Raw genomic sequence first — 19,121 nt, forward strand, 5'->3', positions numbered from 1 at the left:
GCAGAGATAATATTTCAGTGAGAACATTCAAATAGGCATGTGTATAGCTGGATGGTTGAATTATGACAGTCTTGGCATAGTGAAAATGAAACCAGATTTTAGCTTTGAAAACAAATACCAAGAAATTTTGCGGTCTCCTCTTCCCTCCAGAAGGTATCAAAGAAATGGACATAGCTATCTGAGGCCTATTCAGAAAAAAAAAAGAGCAAATCATTATAAATAAGGGTAAGAAAATTATTTTTCTATCGATCACATATACTATTAACCCCAAATCCTGCTAGCTCTTCCTCTGTCCCCTACTCTTCTTTGACAACACAGAACTGGGCAGTGTTGTACATAGGGTTGCTATGAGTTGGAGTCAAATCGATGGCACCTATCAAAAAACAACTCTTCCACTTATTTTAATGCTCACTCACATGAAAACTTCTCTCCTGTATAGTCTTCCAACCTCTGTACCCCTTGTCTGCTCACCTGCCAGCCTACTCCTGGCTTTCCTCCTGAGACTGAATTGCTTTCATGGCATCAATCCACATTTTTGTGCCTCTGTGTCCTCCTGCTGTCCCATTCCGGGATTCTGCATTCTTACTCACAGGTTGTATCAGGCTCTGGTAGAAGGTAGGCCAAGTTAGTGGATAAGAACTAAGGTTTTGACATCTGACAGGCATGTTTATGCCCAGCTCTGTCACTTTCTAGCTGGTGACTTGGGCTAAGTTATTTAACTGGTTATCTCCTCAGCACTCTTTTCCCCCTGCCTTATTTTATTTTTCTCCAAGCACCATCTGAGAGAAGACTATGAGAGCTGGAACTCTATGGGACTGTCTTGCTTTTCCGAGTCTCACAAGCTTTCTGCCTTTGACAGGGTGCAGTCTTACTACTTTTCTATCACTCTCTATTAATGGAGAATATTTGAGTTTTCCTTCTCTGACGGGTTTCTGCCTTACACAGGTTTTGGCTTTTGCTGAATATTACTTGTTTATTTTCTGTCCCCCCATCCAACCACACACACACAGAGACTCATATGATTGAGTGTAAATTCCATTTGGGCAGGGAATTTCATCTATTTTGTTAATTTCTACGTCCCCAATGCGTATAATCATGCCTAGCACATAGTAGGTAGTCAGTGAATATTTGTTGAATGAATGAAACATCTCTAATTCAAGTATTACTATAGCAAAGTTTTTCCTAGTTCCCCTAGTCATGGTTATTCCCCTTTCTGTATTCCCATGATACTTCAATTATAACATTTATCACATTGTATTTTTTATGGAAAGCATATTTAAACCCCTTTAATTTAACCAGATGGTTTAATTCAAAAGCACATTTTTATTTAACAGACTGAAACCTCACATTGCACAAATTTGATTGAATGATTACAGAAATTGTAATGTTCTGTGTGTTTAAATTGTATTCAGATCATGTTCTGTGAGTTAGTCCACAAAATTAAGTCCAAGCCTGAATAAATCAAAGAAAAAGCAAATTAAAAAATAAATTCCAACACACAGAGAAATCTCATCTTATACAATGGCATATCCTGTTTTTTGGCTTTACGGAAACCTTACTATTTTACTGTTAAGACTTGCTAAAATTCTGCCTTCTGAATATAACAATAACAGCTATAAATGTGGCTGGTAAATAATCTGTAAGGACAAGTTACCCCAAAAGTCAATCCTGCTTGAATTTGCTTTGAAAAGGGCTTTCCTTATCCGAGGGAAACCATTATTCACCTATTTTTCTTTAATAAAATGCCATTACCAGAAGCCAGAAGGCATACCCATATTATAAAATTTTCCTCAGATTCAGAGGAAGAACTAATAAAATCTTCCTGTGTCTGTGAGTTAAAGGTAATGAGCAAGGACTAATCTCAAATCCATTTCTATGCCACCAGCACAATTTTAGGGCCAGTGCCCTAGCTGGCCAATCATGTATTTATTCCCTGATATCACTTTGAGTGTGGAGCATAAGTCAAGCCATTGATTGATAACTTGTATCTACCATTCCATACTGGTAAATATCTTACACATGGGAGAAGTTACTTGTCCCAGGGCAGCAGAGGTGACTGCTAAGTGGAATCTTCTGTCTGCATTCAGAGGTGATAACAATCTGAGGGAGCCCCCATCTAAGGTGGTGTGACAGCTGTGAATGCCTTTGACAGCCGTGATTATCAGCCTCAGTGAACACATTTTAACCTGGAAAAGGCATGCATGATGGAATCTATGATGGAATCGAGATCAACATCCATTCCTGACTAGTGATTCCATGCCTTCTCTGCTATTTTGGATTCTTCAAAGATAACACAAAGCAAAATCCCTGTTCTAAATGAAACTTATGTGTTGGAAAAGTTTAGAGACAATATTTTCTGCCAGTACACAATTTTTGGTGCTTACTGGCCTAAGTCCTAGGAGAAATATAACCTGGCAATTGTGGTAATTAAAATTTGGGCTGGTGCCCAGTTCAATCTTCCTTGATTGAGCCTGTGTGCTGGGACCTGCTGCTGTTTCCTTGTTTGTTCGTTGCTTTCATACCTCTGCATCCTCTGGGTTGGCCTTAGTAGTCTGCTCTCCAAACATATGTTTTAAATATTTGCTTTACCTTTTTTTGGTGAGTCCTGACCCCACTATAATTTGGTCTCAAAGGCAGGAGCAGTTCACCTGGTGCCTAACAGGTGCTTGCTAATTATGTTGACCCCTTCCAGTATTGCTGAGAGCTTTTTCGTGCAAATACTTGTTGAATTCAGTTCGTTGCTGATAATACATATGTGATCCTTGATTTGGTATCTCCTCCTTCGTTGAGTATCTTGGTTGTTCAGAATTTTAGTAATGAATTTTGCAGAGTTGCACTTTTCCTACTTGTTGAAAGGTTTGCTTTCTTCAGTAATCATTAGTGGGTCTGATCTGAAATCCAAGCTTTTAAAAATACCTTTTTAAAGTACACCTTGGCAAAGTGGTAAACACTTTAGCAGTAGACACTTCTCTGCTCTTATCTCGGTGACATTTGGCCCTAGAGACCTCTCCGTTCTCTGTGAAACCTGCTTCTCCCCCGGGCCCAGTGATACCACTCCTGTGATTTGCCCCACTAGGCAAACTACTTCTGAGTCTCTTTGGAGGTTTCTCCTTTATCGCTCAGCTCTTACATGTCTTTGTTGCCCAGGGTTTCATCCCAGGTCTTCTCTTTCTTCCTTAGCTAGGACATCAACACCCACAGTTTCAATTATCACCTGGGAGGTAATTTTGCCAAATATGTATCTCCAAGCCAAACATGCCTCATAACTTCAAGACCCATCCATATGTTGCCTTATTCAATAAATATATGATGATCACCTACTATGTGTGAAGCCCACTGACCACTCATTATCACCACTAGGATGCCCTGTAGGTACTTCTTGATGTCCAAAACACATTATGAGAATCTGTCTTCCAAAAGGACAAGTCAATCTGTATTTCCTAGCTTGACAAATGATACCATTATCCACTTGGTCACCCAACCCATAAACTTCGGATTCATTTTAAATGTCTCTTTCTCCTTCACTGCTCACCCTTAAACACCACCAGTGGCCCTGCCTACATCCAGTTCGTCACCAAATCCTAACAGTTATACTTTCTGACTATCTCATATCTGTGCTACTTCTACAACCCCTTGGCCTGTCTTAGTCTAGGCTTTCATTACTTTTTGACTCAATTTGACCACCTCCAACAAATCCTCCACACTACTACCAGAATCAGACCTTTTTGATAAGCATATTTCACCATTAATTTCTCTCCCCTAATGCTCTTCATGGAGCCCTGGTGGCACAGTGGTTAAGAGCTTAGCTGCAAACCAAAATGTCGGCAGTTCAAGTCTACCAGACACCCCTTGGAAACCCTATGGGGCAGTTCTACTCTGTCCTATAGTGTCACTATGAGTGGTAATTGATTTAACAGCAACAGGTTTGGTTTGCTTTAGAAAGCTCTTCATGGTTCCAAATCACCTTCAGAATTATGGTCAAACTCCTCAGCTCAACCACAGGACATTTCTACACCTGATCCTTGTGCCACCTCCTGCCACTGTGTACTCTGCTCTCTGCTCATACTAAAGAATTTGCTGTCTCCCGGAGACATTATACCTTTTCCTACCTCTGTACCTGGGCATGGAAAGCCATTTACCTTCCCTTTACACTGCTATTCCTCTTTTAAATGACAGTGATATCATAGTGGATACACATGTGAACTTTTGGGTCAAGCAACCTGATTTCCAGTCCTGGACAAGTTGCTTCTCATCTGTGAGCCTCATTTTCCTTATTAGAATAGTTGTGAGAATAAAATCAGGTGCTCGTATAAATGAATGAGTTCATTCATTTACACACGTAAAGAAAGGCCTGGTGATCTACTTCTGAAAAATCAGCTGTTGAAAATCGTATGGAGTAGAGTTCTACGCTGACAGCAACTGGCTTTTTTTTCCTAATGATCCGTGTGACTTTCCCCACTCTGATGGGGGCTTAGGGGGGACAGAAACAGTTTTAAACTTACCAATTCACAGTACTCAAGACTCTTCCAGTTCAGATCATCTTTGTATAGCTCTGTCTCTTGGGTGAATATTCAGTCTTTGAGATGTCCTTCCCTTTCCCTAGGCCCTCTCCAAGATGTTATCTGTGCGTATAGGAGAGTGGGGCTTGTGGAAACAGGAGAGGGGGAGCGGAGAGTAGGAGCCTTTTGGTCTCATGCTGGTCCTCATCTAGGTCAGCTGAGGAGTGGGTGGTCAGATCCCACCCATGGGCATTCTGCTAGTGTCCTCTGCTGAACTTTTCAGCAGCAATATCTCCAAATAGATTTGGCCCTGGCCCTGTATAGCTTCCTTAGAACTGGCTACTCTTCCCATTGTGAGTCTGCTCTAAATTCTCCACCCTGTGAACCCCAGTTAAATATCCCTTTGCGTCTGTTATGACGCCCCCCACCTCCTACACACACATAAACAAACTTAGCTCTCCAGATAGCTCCATCAACTCTTCCTCCTGCTTATCCCCTTTGGGACATATGGAAAGTTCTAGATACCTTCCACACTACATGCTAGCAAAAAAAAGGGATTGAGAGTCGAACTCAAGCCTACCCACTGCCTAACTGACCAAGCCTCTGATTTTAGTGTTTACTGTGGTGCAGCTGCACCTTGTTTTGGGGGAGAGGGCTGATGGAGGAGACACTCTATAAGGTGGTCTTTTCCTAGAGTCTCCAATGGGAAATGGGCAAAAGGAAGACCTTTGGCGTTCAGCTCTGTTCTCAGTCTATCTAAAGTCTCCCTTCTGAAACTTGAACCTGGAGTGCTAGGACAGGAGGCCCTGGTTTTCCTACCTCTATCCCTGTCTTCCTACACAGGGGAGAGAAGGGGGAATGGAAGGGATAGTCTTTTCCCTCCCTCTTCCTGCCTTTTCTGTATTTTCCCTATATCATATCATCCTGCTTCCCAACGTGGAATTTGCCCTCCCCCTTTCCCTAGGGCTAACCTGGAGAATGGCTGTCAGGTAACCTGATTTATGGGGAGAGGGATGAAAACACATCTGTTTAATATTTTCAAATTATTATCCCTGTTACCCCTGCATCTCAGAGGGTAATCACTGGTCCTGGGACTCTCTAGGTCCCTTTATAGTGGTGTGGCTCAGAGCAGTCGTAGAGGAAGATTTACAAGGGCTCTTAGATACCTCCTTCACCCTTTCAGTCCATCAACCCAAATTCTTTGGCTATAGGCCCCTTCATGAGCAGCCTGGAAGCAAAGTGGGAATATTCTCTCCACAAAATTATTTGGTATAATCAAAGAACTATATACTGAAATTCTCTCTGACAAATTTTGTCCCTGTGATAACACTAGTGATGCCCAGCATATTCCTTAAATATGGGATCACGGAAAAGTAAGCTAGACTACAAACCCAATTGGAGAGGGCACACTCCAAAAATATCAACTCTTTGATTTGTAGATTGTGCCTTTCAACTTCATACTGTTCCCAAAGAAAGAGGAAGCTTTTGTGAAAGGGAGCAAACTGGTAAGGAAATGGACAACCCTGGGTCAAGCAAGAAATAAGAGGAAGCGTGGATCTTTATAGCAATGACTATACTCTCATGCCACTTTAGCTCATCGTGCAATATGCGGCTTGGGTTTATCGCCTGTCCTTAGATTCATCTGTGTATCCTTTAAGTCTTGGGTCAGAATGGGACCCTAATTGTATGAGAAAAAAATTCTAAACTGAAATATGGATGAAGGAATCAATTTGTGCACTGAATTAACTGGAGGAGCAGGAAATAAAATTATTAAAATAATCAAAAAAAGTATAAAATTATAAAAATGCCCCATTTGATATTATCACTACCATCTGGGCTATGAACCATTTATTCTAATTCTAGAAGCTTGATTTCAGAAATAACTTGTTATTACCAGGGGCATACGCTAGAGAATTGCCAGGAATGACAAGGCTCTTACTTGTTTTTTAATATCTGTATCACAAAATGGTAACACTGATAAACCACACGAATACGTGAAGGAGTGAGCCAGAGCCCAGTGCTTTCTGCCACATATATTTATGCTATGTCTTTCTAGCTCAATTCCTCTTCCATTTCTACCCTACAAAAGGTCAGAGACCACTTCTGAATAAGCAGGGAATCCTTCAAATCCCCTTCCCCTCTCTGGAGAAGAGCACTGGACATGTTTGGGGTCTGTTTGGTCCCTATAGTCTAATACATAGACTTTGCACAGTCATTTGCAATGCCTCTCACAGTTATTTTCCACAGTGGTCGTGTTGGGAGTGTGCATGAAGTATTTGATGCTTACCTCTATCCATTGTATATATTGAGCTCACAGTTTAAACAGACCACTGCTGCCCACTCCATTGGTAAAGGCAAGTCACTTTGAAATTCCAGTTCCCTGCTACCTAGCTGTGTGATCTTCAGCAAAATTAACCTCAGAGGTTTACACATCTTAGACGTAATAACAGTACCTGTCTCACAGCCAAAGTATTTGAAAACTGCATTGCAACGATATAGAAGAGTTTGAATGTTGAGAGCTTCCAAATACTAGATGGGGTGGTCATTTGCTTAATTCAAATAAAAAGAAAATATGTGGTAAAGAGTCAATTATCAGTATCAGGTGGCAGTGTAAGAATTTGAATTGAGGAAACGTGGGTAAACATAACGTTTTAAAATGGTGATTATCTTCCTTTAAAAATAACCTCTGCGGATATTTTGTGCAGAAAATCTATTAATTTGCAATCTCTAATCTTCAAATTATTAAAGAATATGCTACATTGATTAGAAGGCAGTACAGCTTCCTCTTAGGTTTTTTTGGTTTCTTTTGCTGTTTGGAGAGTGAGGGAGGAAGCTGGAAATTTTAATGCCTTTAGGCGGTACCTTTTCTAGAAGCAAGCTACCAGGTCTCTTTATATTTTTCTGAAACCTGGCTAGGTTTAATTTTGATGGCACAGGAACTTGGTATTGAAGGAGTTAAAGGGTCTCCCCCCACAACCTTTTGCATGAATCGTTCTTTTGTGTACACAGCTGCACTTGGAGCACGGGTCGGAAAGGAAACGGTTAGAGGAAGAGCTGGGTTTCAGACGAGGCAAGTCTGCGAGGGGGACTGCGAGGGGGGCCGCGGGGTGGCCTGGGGTTTTACATGCCAGATGTAGGCCTACCCCGGTGCCTGCCTGGAGCTGCTGGCTTGGTCACGCCGCCGCCCTCTGCGAATTCAGGCGAGGTGATGAGTTAGCGAGTTGCCATGGTGACGAGGCCGGCCACGTGACTCGGGTGCTGCTGCCGGCGCTTTGACGTCAGCGGCCGGGAGGGCGGGGACCCGGGAGGGCGGGGCGAGAGCGGGAGGGGAGAGAAGGGAGTGAGCGAGCGAGTGAGCAGGCGGCAGGCACCATCCTTGCGAGGAGCAGGCGAGCGGGAAGACGCAGCCCACCTTCCTCACCCAGCCAGCCGGGAGCGGTTTTGTTTCCTTTCTCGGGAGTGCGCCAATGCCTGGTCCGACCCAAACCCTGTCACCAAATGGCGAGAACAACAACGACATCATCCAGGATAACGGGACCATCATTCCTTTCCGGAAGCACACAGTGCGCGGGGAGCGTTCCTACAGGTAATGGGGCTGGCACGGGGAGCGGCGCCGGCCGGGGACGCGGCGAGGGCGCGCGGAAATACGGGCCGTTACATAATGGAGCAAACGCTGCTCCCGACCCGGGCTGCAGGCGTGCGCTCGTCTAGGCGGTGGTGATTATTTGCTGTCTATTTCCATGTGTCATGTTGGGTGTGCATTGAGGTTTCACGATTTCAGATGCCGTTTGTATTGGGCAAATTGAAAGCATTTTGTGAATAGGTTTGCTGCCTGCAAGGGTTCTCCCTCCGTCTCTTTGCTTCCACATTGATAAAAATGCATGCTTTTTTTTTTTTTTTTTTGCCTTCTCCTAAGAGAGACAGGCTATAGCACTTCCTTTCCTTCTTCCCTTTTAGATTTTAAAGGAGCCATTAGGTGGCTGTGCCTAAAGGCAGAGAACAGAGGATGGTGAGAAAAACGTTTGCACTTAACCCTGGTGTGTGTGCAGGGAAGATGGAATCCTCTAGATTAAGCTGCAGTCTGTGATGTTAAACCGCCAGATTGATGGAGCTTTGTAAGAATTCTGCTCGCTGATTGGTGCAAGGATTGACAGCAGAGGTCACGGTGTCAGACATTCACCAAAATTTTCCCCATAGAACCTTAGGCTTGTTAGAAAGAAACTGGACTGCAATGGACCTGAAAAAAACTGGGCGCTGTTAAGCATTTTCTTAGGAGTTTATGGCCTCCGCATGGGTGGGGGAGCCCGCCCTTCTTCTTTACTGTAGGAAGGTAATTCCTGATATTTTGTTGAGGTCTGATTTGAGGATGGGACTGATCTTGAACATTATATTCTGAGGCTTTTGATTAATGAGTTGGCCTGTACGGTTGGCATCAGTTTTACATTAACATATCTGGCAATATGTTCAAGTAGATAAGCTCATTAAAATTGTTTGCATTGTTTGATAAGGGTAACAATGTAATGGAGAATGCAGCTAGAGCCTTACGCAGCCCAAAGCCAGACTTGAAGGGAGACTGATAGCCTCGGTCATATTTCCTCTGAAGTTCTTTTGTACTCGGGTAGTTATTTTTAAACATTACCTTGATAACCACTAACAGCGCTTCTGCTTTGAGACAGAGCACACGTACCTCTAAAGCGCATCCTCTCAGCTAGTGAGCAACAGGAAATAACTCTTTTTTATAAAGCTTTCATCTAAACATTCAGATGGTATTATGGGTAGAATAATCTGTGTATAAATATTGCATATCATGAAATGGGACCAAAATCTCCCCACTTCCTTTCTCTCTGACCAGAGAAACATACCCTTTGCTTACCAAAAAAAAAAAAAAAACAGACTATAGGCAACCCTTGTCCTGTCATTTCTGACAGTTATGTAAATACTTGGAGTTAATTTTGGCTGTGCCCATGAGGCCACCAAAATTTCATACCATATAGTTCCAACTAACGTGTTGACATGGCATCCTTACAGATTCCAAGTGCTCATTATTCTCTTAATATAAACCAAAATTGGTCCCCAACTTCCGGGATTTGTCTTTTGTGGACCTTTGTGATAGGGTTGCTATGAGTCGGATATACTTGATGGCAACAGATTGTTTTGTTTTTGTTTTTTGTGATTTAAAGTTGGGCCCATTTCGCTCCTTTATCTTCTCCCTTTCTTCTCTGTGAACATCCCAAAGCCCAAAGTGGAATTAAAACCAAAAAGCAAGCAAACAAAAAACCTGAGTTGCTTTTAAACCTCACAAGTTTAAAATGTTTTCATAGATAATAAATTTGGATCCTCATTTCCTAAATGATTTAATTCTGCTATGTAGGTAGCCCTGGTGGTGCAGTGGTTAAGAGCTTGACTGCTAACCGAAAGCTTGGTAGTCCAAATCCACCAACTGCTCCTTGGAAACACTATGGGGGCAGTTCTACTCTGCCCTGTAGAGTCACTGTGGGTCTGAATCCACTCGACAGCAGTGTTATTTATTTATTTATTTTTAATGTAGGTGGCAGAGCCCTGTTGCACAGTGGCTAGGAGCTCAGCTGCTAACCAAAAGGTCAGCGGTTCAAATCCACCAGCCACTCCTTGGAAACCCTATGGGACAATTCTACTCTGTTCAGTAGGGCCACTATGAGTAGAAATTGACTCAACTGCAACGGATTTGGTTTTATGTAGATACCAATTGCTTTCCAGAAAGAATTCGAATTTTACCATGTGGGCCAAAGGAAGTTGCATAATTGGATTTTATTACTTATATGAACTACCTTGAAATGTCAGTGGAAAATCGGTTGGCAGAAAGGTAAAATGTAAATGCCACTTTTTGGTGAGAAATTATTGCTTTAAAGTGAAATTTTATTTCTCTTTTTAATTCAAACCAAGTTATTTATATTTCCTGAATTAGTTCCAGTTTTCTAAGTCCTTGTAATTGGTACCTGAAATTACGTAAAAAAAAAAAAGAAAAACAAAAACAGAATTTTAATAAAGCTCTGACTGAACAAATGTTTAAGTCACTAAGAGCATCACTGCATTTGTGTTTTATATAATAGGCTTACTGGATGCTATTGCGAAAGATGTCATAGGTTAAATGACATCCTACATTGCATTTGTATTGTTTTATACAAGGATTACATGTGGAAACAGACACACTTGATGTTTCTCTTGGTCTGCTTTTCTTTTACAGAGGATGACCAGTGTAATATAACTACTGCTTGTTTTTTGGAGGGGTGTAAGGAAAGGAAAAATGTGACACATTTTTTTGTATCCAGGAAGCATTCCATGATTTCGGCATCTTGAGGCTGGAATAATATAGCCATTTAATTGCTGAGGAAACTTGAAAGGTAATTTGAAAGCCAGAGTAGAGAGCTAACCAGACAAAAGCTTTACTTGGGCTCTAAGGTTGATACAGCCCTCCACAGTGAGACATGCTTGGAAGTTCTCCTTGGAGTCCCATGCTGGGCCTGGGTGAATCCAGAGCCCTGGGAAGATCAGGGTGAACTCTCTTCCTGGTTCCTTTACTGCCTTGTAGGTAGCCCAGCAGGTCCGTTAGCTTTGGATTTTTTTCCTACCTTTGCTTAGTACGTATAATGATATCTAGTCTCGTTCTTATAGAGGTGTTGTGAGGTTAACTTTAAATGTTTAAAACAAAACAAAAAAAAAACTCTTAAAAAAAAGTTGCTGTTGAGTTGATTCTGACTCTCGGTGACCCATGTGTGTCAAAGTAGAGCTGTGCTCCATAGGGTTTTTAATGGCTGAGTTTTTGGAAGTAGGTCACCAGGCCTTTCTTCGGAGGTGCCCCTGGGTAGACTTCAACCACCAGCCTTCCAGTTAGCAGCCAAGTGCTTAATCATTTGCATCACCCAGGAGCTCCCTTAAAAGAAAAGAGCCATATAAATTTAAGAAGAATGCTGTTATTACTGAAAAAGGACTTTTAAGGTTCTAGGACACCCTTCACCTAGCTGGAGGTACAGGTGAGAGGAGGAGGCGACACCTAGAGAACAAGAGACTGTGTTCGCTAGCACAGTTGATGGGCAGGCAGTCACGCCGCCAAGGAGGAGACATTATTGTCATATCATTTGCAGCGAATTCTTCATAAAACATGCAGTCAGATACGGTTCATGCCTCAGGTATCTTGACCCAGGTGTTGGTTAGTGTAAACAGAGACAGTTTTCACATCCTGGAGTAGGGGGAGCGGTAAATCATTATTGAAACCAGTGTGCATATTGATTACAAAAGCAGGTTTCCTTTAGAAAATTGCCTCTGTATTAGGGATTTCAATTGAAAAGAACAAGTGCAAAAATGGCTCAGCAGAACCCAGTGGACAGGTTTCCACAGCTCGTGTCCACTACTGTATGATTGCCTCCTCAGCCTCAGCTTCCTTACTGCATTTATGAGCACTAGAAATCCGTATGTTTTAAGAGGTGCTTAAAAAAAATGTAGTGTGGGCCATCAGAGGTGACACTGTTTAATTCACAGAGTAATGAGTCGTGCTCTGGATCTCCCTGGAGAGGCTGCTCCCCATCGCTCTGTTTCAAGCAGATGCTAGTAGAAAATGAAATTTATTAACTGGCCCTCTGCCCACCCATCTTTGTTTGCATACTCCAAGCTTTTAAGAATGAAAGTATAAGTCTAGGGGACCGTTTCCGCATGGGTGTTTGAACATGCAACTACCCAGAAACCCACTACAGTAGCATATTTTTGAATACTTAAAAAAAATTACTTGGCCCCAGGGAATGGACTGTAAAGAAAGACAAAACTAAAATTTAAGCCTAAAACTGCCAGTTTTGAAAAATGAACCATTGTTAAGGAAGACAAAGAAAAATATCATCGTGTGTGTGTGTATGTGTGTGTGTGTGTGTGTGTGTGAGTTGTAAAAGTGTGTGCCATTCAGTTGAAGCTATTATATAGTAAGGCTCACTTTTACCAGAATGGAGATATCAAATCATACTTCCCAAAACATTAGACAGAGATAGCAGAAGTCTAGCTTCACGTGTCTCTATTATGTAGATATTGGTATCATACATGTATACTACTGTCAAAGGAGGTTTTTATATATACAAATTTTGTCCTTAGTATTTTTCTTCTTAGTTTTTATAAAAATCAAAGGATTACTTGATGCTTTGATTATTAGGTGCCCAACATTTGAACTTCTCTTCAGTGTTCTTAGTTGGTTTTTCTGGTAATAGGATGGTCCTCTCAGTGCCGCAGGGGCTCCTCCCATTTGTCCTTGCCCTTGGTGAGAGGCTTACCCTGCTCCACAGCGGGTCAGCGGTGGCAGTATCTTTACAGGGCATCATCTTAGCAGAGCAGTGATTTGAGATTGTCCTCTGGAATTGAGGAGGTTGATTTCCATATGCGTTGTCTTTTCCATTAATGAGGGGGAAAATATTGGGACAAATCTAAATATATCATTTGGTTTGGAGAATTCAGCAAATATTTGAGAGTCTCCTCTGGTCAAGGTCTGTGCTAGATGCCCCTCCAAGGACAATGAGTTCTAGCAAAGTCAGTCTTGTACACAGCTCATTTTATAACAGATTGCTGTGAGTAGTTTGCTTAATCTGATATCACAAGTAGTTTGCATTTCCTGAGCTCACAGTGACTTAAAGTAGAAAAAGATAGCCTCAAGGCCAGTATGCTTAGGAAGCTAAAAAATGCTATGGAAGACCAAAATTCACAGAATGTTTATTGGCCTGGCCAGGCTGCATGTTAGGCAGTGGTGGAAAAGAAGGTGAAGAAGCTAAGGAGCATTGAAGGGCAGGCAGGGTAGTCAGAACTTGAAAATGAGAAGCACCTGAAAGCTTATTAATAGAAAAACAGCATCATGAACACAGAGGTGCATACTGGAATTGATCTTCTGTTTTGGATGAAAGTTGATGGGAAAATGCAGTCCTTTAGTGCATCCCCCTGCAGATTCCAGAGTTTCTAGAGAATACCTCATCCGCCATGAGAGAACTTGGAACTCTTAATGTAGGGATTGGGGCAAGGTGGGTAGATGTTCCTTAGCTCAATGCATCTTTTCCCAAGTAGAAGCAATCGATAACAGCTTCACCTCAAAATAAGACTGATACTTAGGTCAACTAGTGAACAGTTGTCCTCGAGCTGACTCTGACTTATGGTGACTCTGACTCATGGTAACCCCAGGTGTATCAGAGTAGACTTCTGCTCCGTAGGTTTTCAGTGGCTGATTTTTTGGACGTAGATCACCAGGCCTTTCTTCCAAGGCATCTCTGGGTGGACTCACCTCCAACCTTTCGGTTAACAGCTGAGTGCATTAACTGTTTATACCTCACAGAGATGCCCGTACTTAGGTCAGACATGATTGCAGATGGTCACTTCATGGCCAGCATATGACTTCAAAGGGTGGCCGGTGTATAAAGGTCACATTGTTCTGAGCTTCCAGACTCAGAAGCTGGGTGTCTCACACTTCATTGCAGGTCATCCTCCCTTGTCACTTAATGCCACAGGATTTGAAGCTATGACTCTGATGAAACTGCTCAGAAAGTTCATTATCATTCTAGTGCCAGTTTCTTACGGTTAGAAGAGGGAATCATGGTGATGGCAATCTCTAGTGAACTGAGAGTCTAGCTTGAATTGTGTAGATTTGTTTATTTTTGTCAATTTCATTTTAAAGAAAAAAATGTATTTTCCTGTAAAAGGTATCCTTTATGTATACATATATGTGTACACATATACATATATACACACACATACATATACATGTATACTTACGTTAGAATAGTTTCATGCTCCCTGATTTCAGGCTTTCAACTATCAGCCTCTGTAATCTGTAAAGCTAAATTGGATATGTCATATTTAGCCAGTATCTTAAGCTCTATTCCAACAGCCCTTTTTCTTATAACTCTCCACATACATCCCATTGGTATCATATGAACCTTGTGTCTTCGCTCATTTTTAAATACTGGTTGTTGATCTTGGTGTTTCTGCCATTTGGTATTTATATTGTGCTGAGAGAATTCTTTCAAAATGGAAACCTGCAGTTCACATAGGCAAAAACTAAAATTATATGACTTCTGTCTTATAGCATGAATCAAGAAATTCCTCGTAAATAGATATGTTTGTTAAATGCGTCCTTAATTAAAGATGATCATTTTATGAAATAATTAGTGAAGAAAAGATTAAGAAAGAGTTTTATAGGCCACCAAGAAATAACTTCCTAGTTGTTGTTGTTGGGTGTCATTGAGTCGATTGTGACTCACAGTGACCTGTAGGACAGCGGAACTGCCTTACAGGTTTTCCAAGGAGTGCATGGTAGATTCTAACTGTCCCACCTTTTGTTTAGTAGCCGAGCTCTTAAGCACTCCACCACCACCACTAATTTATTAGTAGGTTACTTAAAAAAATACTTGTGCCTTCTCAGTGTCAAATCTCCCCAGGCTAATTATGATTTTACTTACTTGAAGTGGGACAAACTTTCTTGCTTAAAGCATTATTTTTTTGTTTTTTAAAGTGCCAGAAGACTATCTGTACATAAGGATGGCTAAGTTAATGGCTGCTTTGAGTGATGATGTCTTTTTGTGTATCTAGTCTAGTAAAGAAAGTGTGGCAAAAATTTTCTTTACTAGTCCAGATTCACTTGTTCAGACAGGTAAAATAATTGTGCCCAAAGTACCTGATTTTGACCATGACTTAAAACAAAAAAGAAACAGAGCGAGAGATTTGAGCGGCAAGAGTCTACGTCGTGTACGTAATGTGCATTGGTGGCAGTCCATTAACCTGTGACCTTTCTAATAATGTAGTTTCGATAGCAAGACTATGCTTCTTAAAGGCATTTTGCCATAAAATCCTTTGTAACAGACCTCACAAAGATACAAATTTTAAATGTGCACAAAATTGAACCTGAAGTTTATGGCCCTTGCTCTTGTGTGAGGCATATTTTAGCCAAAATTTGAATTTCTGTGATCTCGTTTTATTTTTTACTAGAAGTAGTGTTTGTATTTGTTTTTGCTTTGTTTTATTTTTTCTATAAAGGCATTAATTCTTTGTGCTTTATTTAACATCTGTCTATCCTGGTAAAGCCCTGGGAGGTAATTTGTCAAAAATGCCAGAAGCATTGACATCTCTTATGTTCACAGTTTACTTTGATTATAAACAGTAGTATCCTTTATTTTAAGAGTCCTCTGTGCATCCCTGCGTGAGTTTTCATTTGACCTTCAGCAATCAGGCAAAAGTGAAGCTAGGAAAACAGACTCTTCCTCTCCCATCGACTCCACGTTTGTCATTTTGGAATGCCAAAACATGTTTTCAGGTTGCTAATAATGTAATTTTTTAAATTCCTGTCCTTGAATTTTACACAGATATTGTTACATTAAAATTTAAGTTGGAATTCCAGTAGTCTCTTAAGAATCTGTTCTTTCAGCGAATTTTTATTGAGCTCCTACTATATGCCAAATTCCATGCTGGCCCCTGGGATACAGTGATCAATAACACACCGTCCCTCCCTGAGGAGCCTCCGGTAGCAAGGATGACAGGCAGGGAGAGAGCTTCGTCTCTTGGAGATGGAGAGAAGCCCACACCTGACGCTGTGGAGGGTAGGGAGTGTTTGTTTTGTTTTTTGGAGGGAGCGTGCTGTTGTTGGCCAGAAGTGTTCTGGAATGAATGACAAATGGAGCAAAAGAGGGATGTTGTTAGCTGTCTTTGAATCAACCCTTGACTCGTGGTGACCCCATGCACAAGGAACGAAATGCTGCCCACCCCGTGCCATCCTGCCATGATTGGTTGTGGATTGGACAGTTGTGATTGATGGGGCTTTCGCTGGCTAGTTTTCAGAAGTAGATCCCCAAGCCTTTCTTTCTAGTTCATCTTAGTCTGAAAGCTCCTCTGAAACCTGCTCAGCGTCATAGCATCAGACAAAGCCTCCACTGACAGATGGGTAGTGGCTGTTGCATGAGTTGAATCGGCCAGGAATTGAACCTGGGCCTTCTGCATGGAGGACAAAAATTCTACCATTGAACCAGCAGTGCTTCACAAAGGAGGGATAGTTGCCTTCATAAAATTTGGTGATTACTGCGCTCTTACTTGGCAAGTGCAAAATTATTACTCCTGTCATTTTCAAAAGCTTTCAGGAATGGAGCTTGTAAGTAAAAACGGAGCGCCTGTGTACCCTGTCAGGACCTCTCTGTGAAAGTTTTAACACAGCCTTCAGGCACAAGTTTGGGCATTGCTGAGTGGCTTATGTGGTAGGAAGGGTGCTTACTTCTCCCTGACAAAAAGTACATGACTTTTTATAATTTTGTTAGCCCTGACTAGGTTGAAAATAATGTGGCATACTAATTTTTTTGAAGAAAATGAGAATATATATTCATATTTACCTGATAATGCATGAAGAAACTGATAGGATACGAACTACTAACCTGGGCAGATAAGTTACTATATACTTTTTTTGTTTCTAAAAATCTGGAAACTATATAAATGTGTTACCTAATCAATTAGTGATCATTTCATTTAACGCTTTAATAATGCGTGAACTTTAATGAGTTTAGCATGTTGAAATACGTTGGAAAACATCTTAATTTTAAAATGTGTAGACTTATGGAAGTCACATGTATGATATTAAAGATTCGCCTAATGGAAAAACCATTCTTACATTAAAACAACATCACAAATCAATGTGAAATGTGCTCTTACAGCATCTGCCTTGTGTAGCCCTTTGAGGTTTTGTACAGAGCAATCCATAGTCCATATTTTGTTTCATTTTCTCCAGAGTACATTGGAGCTGCCTGTGTTGTTTTTTGTGACACGTCCAACCTGCTTAGTATGCTCCATGAATCTTGCACTAACTGCAAAATAATCCCCCGTAAGGATTATTTTTCAATATCCTTTCTGAATTTGTGTTTTCTTCTCATTTATTGAGCACCTGCTGTTTGTCCAGCACTGTGTGGAGCCCAAACGCTGTGAGATTACTGGTTATTGCCATTTTTTAGCCATTTCCAGTGCAGCGCTTCCTTCTCCCCCAACTCTTAGCTTGACCTCCCACCTTTTGGAAGTTGATTAGCAATCCCTGACCTTAATATCCCTGCCATAGGAAACAGACCATTCTGCATTCACCATGCCTTTCTGCCCCACCCCCTCCTCAACCAGTCTGGGTTAGGACTGGGTGAATCCCCATGGAGACTGGCCAATTAAGAAAAACAAAGAAGAGGAGAGCTTTGAATACATTATCCTCGCTATAGGGACCTGCTCACCATCAGTAACCATCAAATAAAAAAGATTGTAGGGCTTGTGAGCTGAATGTCTCTGCTAGAAAAGGAGGAAGCGGAAGAGGGGGTCTTAGGTGGGTGGGGTAGGCTGTGAGGCGTCTGTGGTAAGAAGGAGGGTGAGGGATGGTGCAGTTCCGGCCCTCCCTTCCCTCCCTCGCTCCCCTCTCTCTTTCTGTGTCTGTAGGCAGAGTAAAGCTGCCCCTCCAGCACTTCTGTTCTCTAGTGTGAAGGAGAGATAGATGAGCGGCCATGTCAGCCACCTAGGCAGGATTATGACAAGAGGAAGGAATGGGGTAGGGGGGGAGGGGGGAATCAGCAAGTCTCTTCAAAAATCCCTTAGTGGAGCTTAGAACTCACAATAAATTCAGAAGCAGGATTGTTGTTTGTGAAGCTGCATTTTTCTGTCCCTGGAATTTCTGACGGGCAGATAGCGTTGTCATAACACTGACTTTAAGATACCCTCACAAATAACAGTGACCATATTTCTACCTTGTCTGATAAATACGTCACTGCCACCTGGACTCTGGTTCAAAACGTGGTCTGGACTGAAAAGATGTCCTGGACCAGCCAGTACCCTCTTCACATTAAGACTGATTTGGGCTCAGTCTTAATGTGAAGAGGCACTTTGCAACAGGCACTGCTTGGAGTACTTTACATTCTTTATCAAGGCATTTACTTTGCAACAGGCACTGCTTGGAGTACTTTACATTCTGTATCTCATTTAATCCTAAAAATCTGTGAGGCTGGTGCTACTAATATTTCCATCTGCACCTTGCAAACTGAGACTTAGAGAGGCTAAAACATTTGACCCTGGAGGGAGCTACTTGGAGAGGCAATGAGGTGTATTGGGCAAAGCTTGGGCTCTGGAGTGAGACTCTTATTTTCTATCCCAGCTCTATACCTTTTCAAAGGTCAAATGTTTTAGCCTCTCTAAGTCTCAGTTTGCAAGGTGCAGATGGAAGTATTAGTAGCACCAGCCTCACAGATTTTTAGGATTAAATGAGATACAGAATGTAAAGTACTCCAAGCAGTGCCTGTTGCAAAGTAAATGCCTTGATAAAGGTTAGCTAAGATTTTACTTTTTTTTTTTTTTCACTGAACCGTTTTACGCTATTCTTTGTAATAACCTGTAATATCTGTTTCTCAGCATGTAGTACAATACCTGACACATAGCAAGTGTTCATTAAAAGTTAAAATTGAGTCTGGAAAGAATTCAAACAAATTAAACTATAGCCTTCCTACCCCCGCCCCAGTCAACTTTGTTGTTAGTTGCTGTCAAGTGTCCTCTGACTCATCGCGACCCTGTGTGTGACAGAATGAAACATTGCCAGGTCCTGTCCCGTCTTAATGATCATTGGCGTTTTTT

The 19,121-nt window shown here is 41.6% G+C and overlaps 1 protein-coding gene across 2 annotated transcripts in view; it reads left to right on the forward strand.

Annotated features, from left to right (window-relative positions):
* The window catches only part of MAPRE2 (microtubule associated protein RP/EB family member 2), a 171,352-nt gene that overhangs the window by 47,135 nt on the left and 105,096 nt on the right, over positions 1-19,121 (forward strand). Inside the window, exon 1 of one of the 2 annotated variants that reach the window (XM_049899900.1) lies at positions 7,832-8,085. The exons of the other annotated variant lie outside the window; for it this stretch is intronic. Within the exon in view, the coding sequence (XP_049755857.1) occupies positions 7,967-8,085 (119 nt within the window). The 5' untranslated portion in view covers positions 7,832-7,966. Of the gene's footprint in view, positions 1-7,831; positions 8,086-19,121 lie in introns of those variants that run through there. 2 annotated transcript variants of the gene reach the window in all.

This window comes from Elephas maximus, chromosome 11, assembly GCF_024166365.1.
Source record: "Elephas maximus indicus isolate mEleMax1 chromosome 11, mEleMax1 primary haplotype, whole genome shotgun sequence".
In the NCBI taxonomy this organism is placed as follows: Eukaryota; Metazoa; Chordata; class Mammalia; order Proboscidea; family Elephantidae; genus Elephas; species Elephas maximus.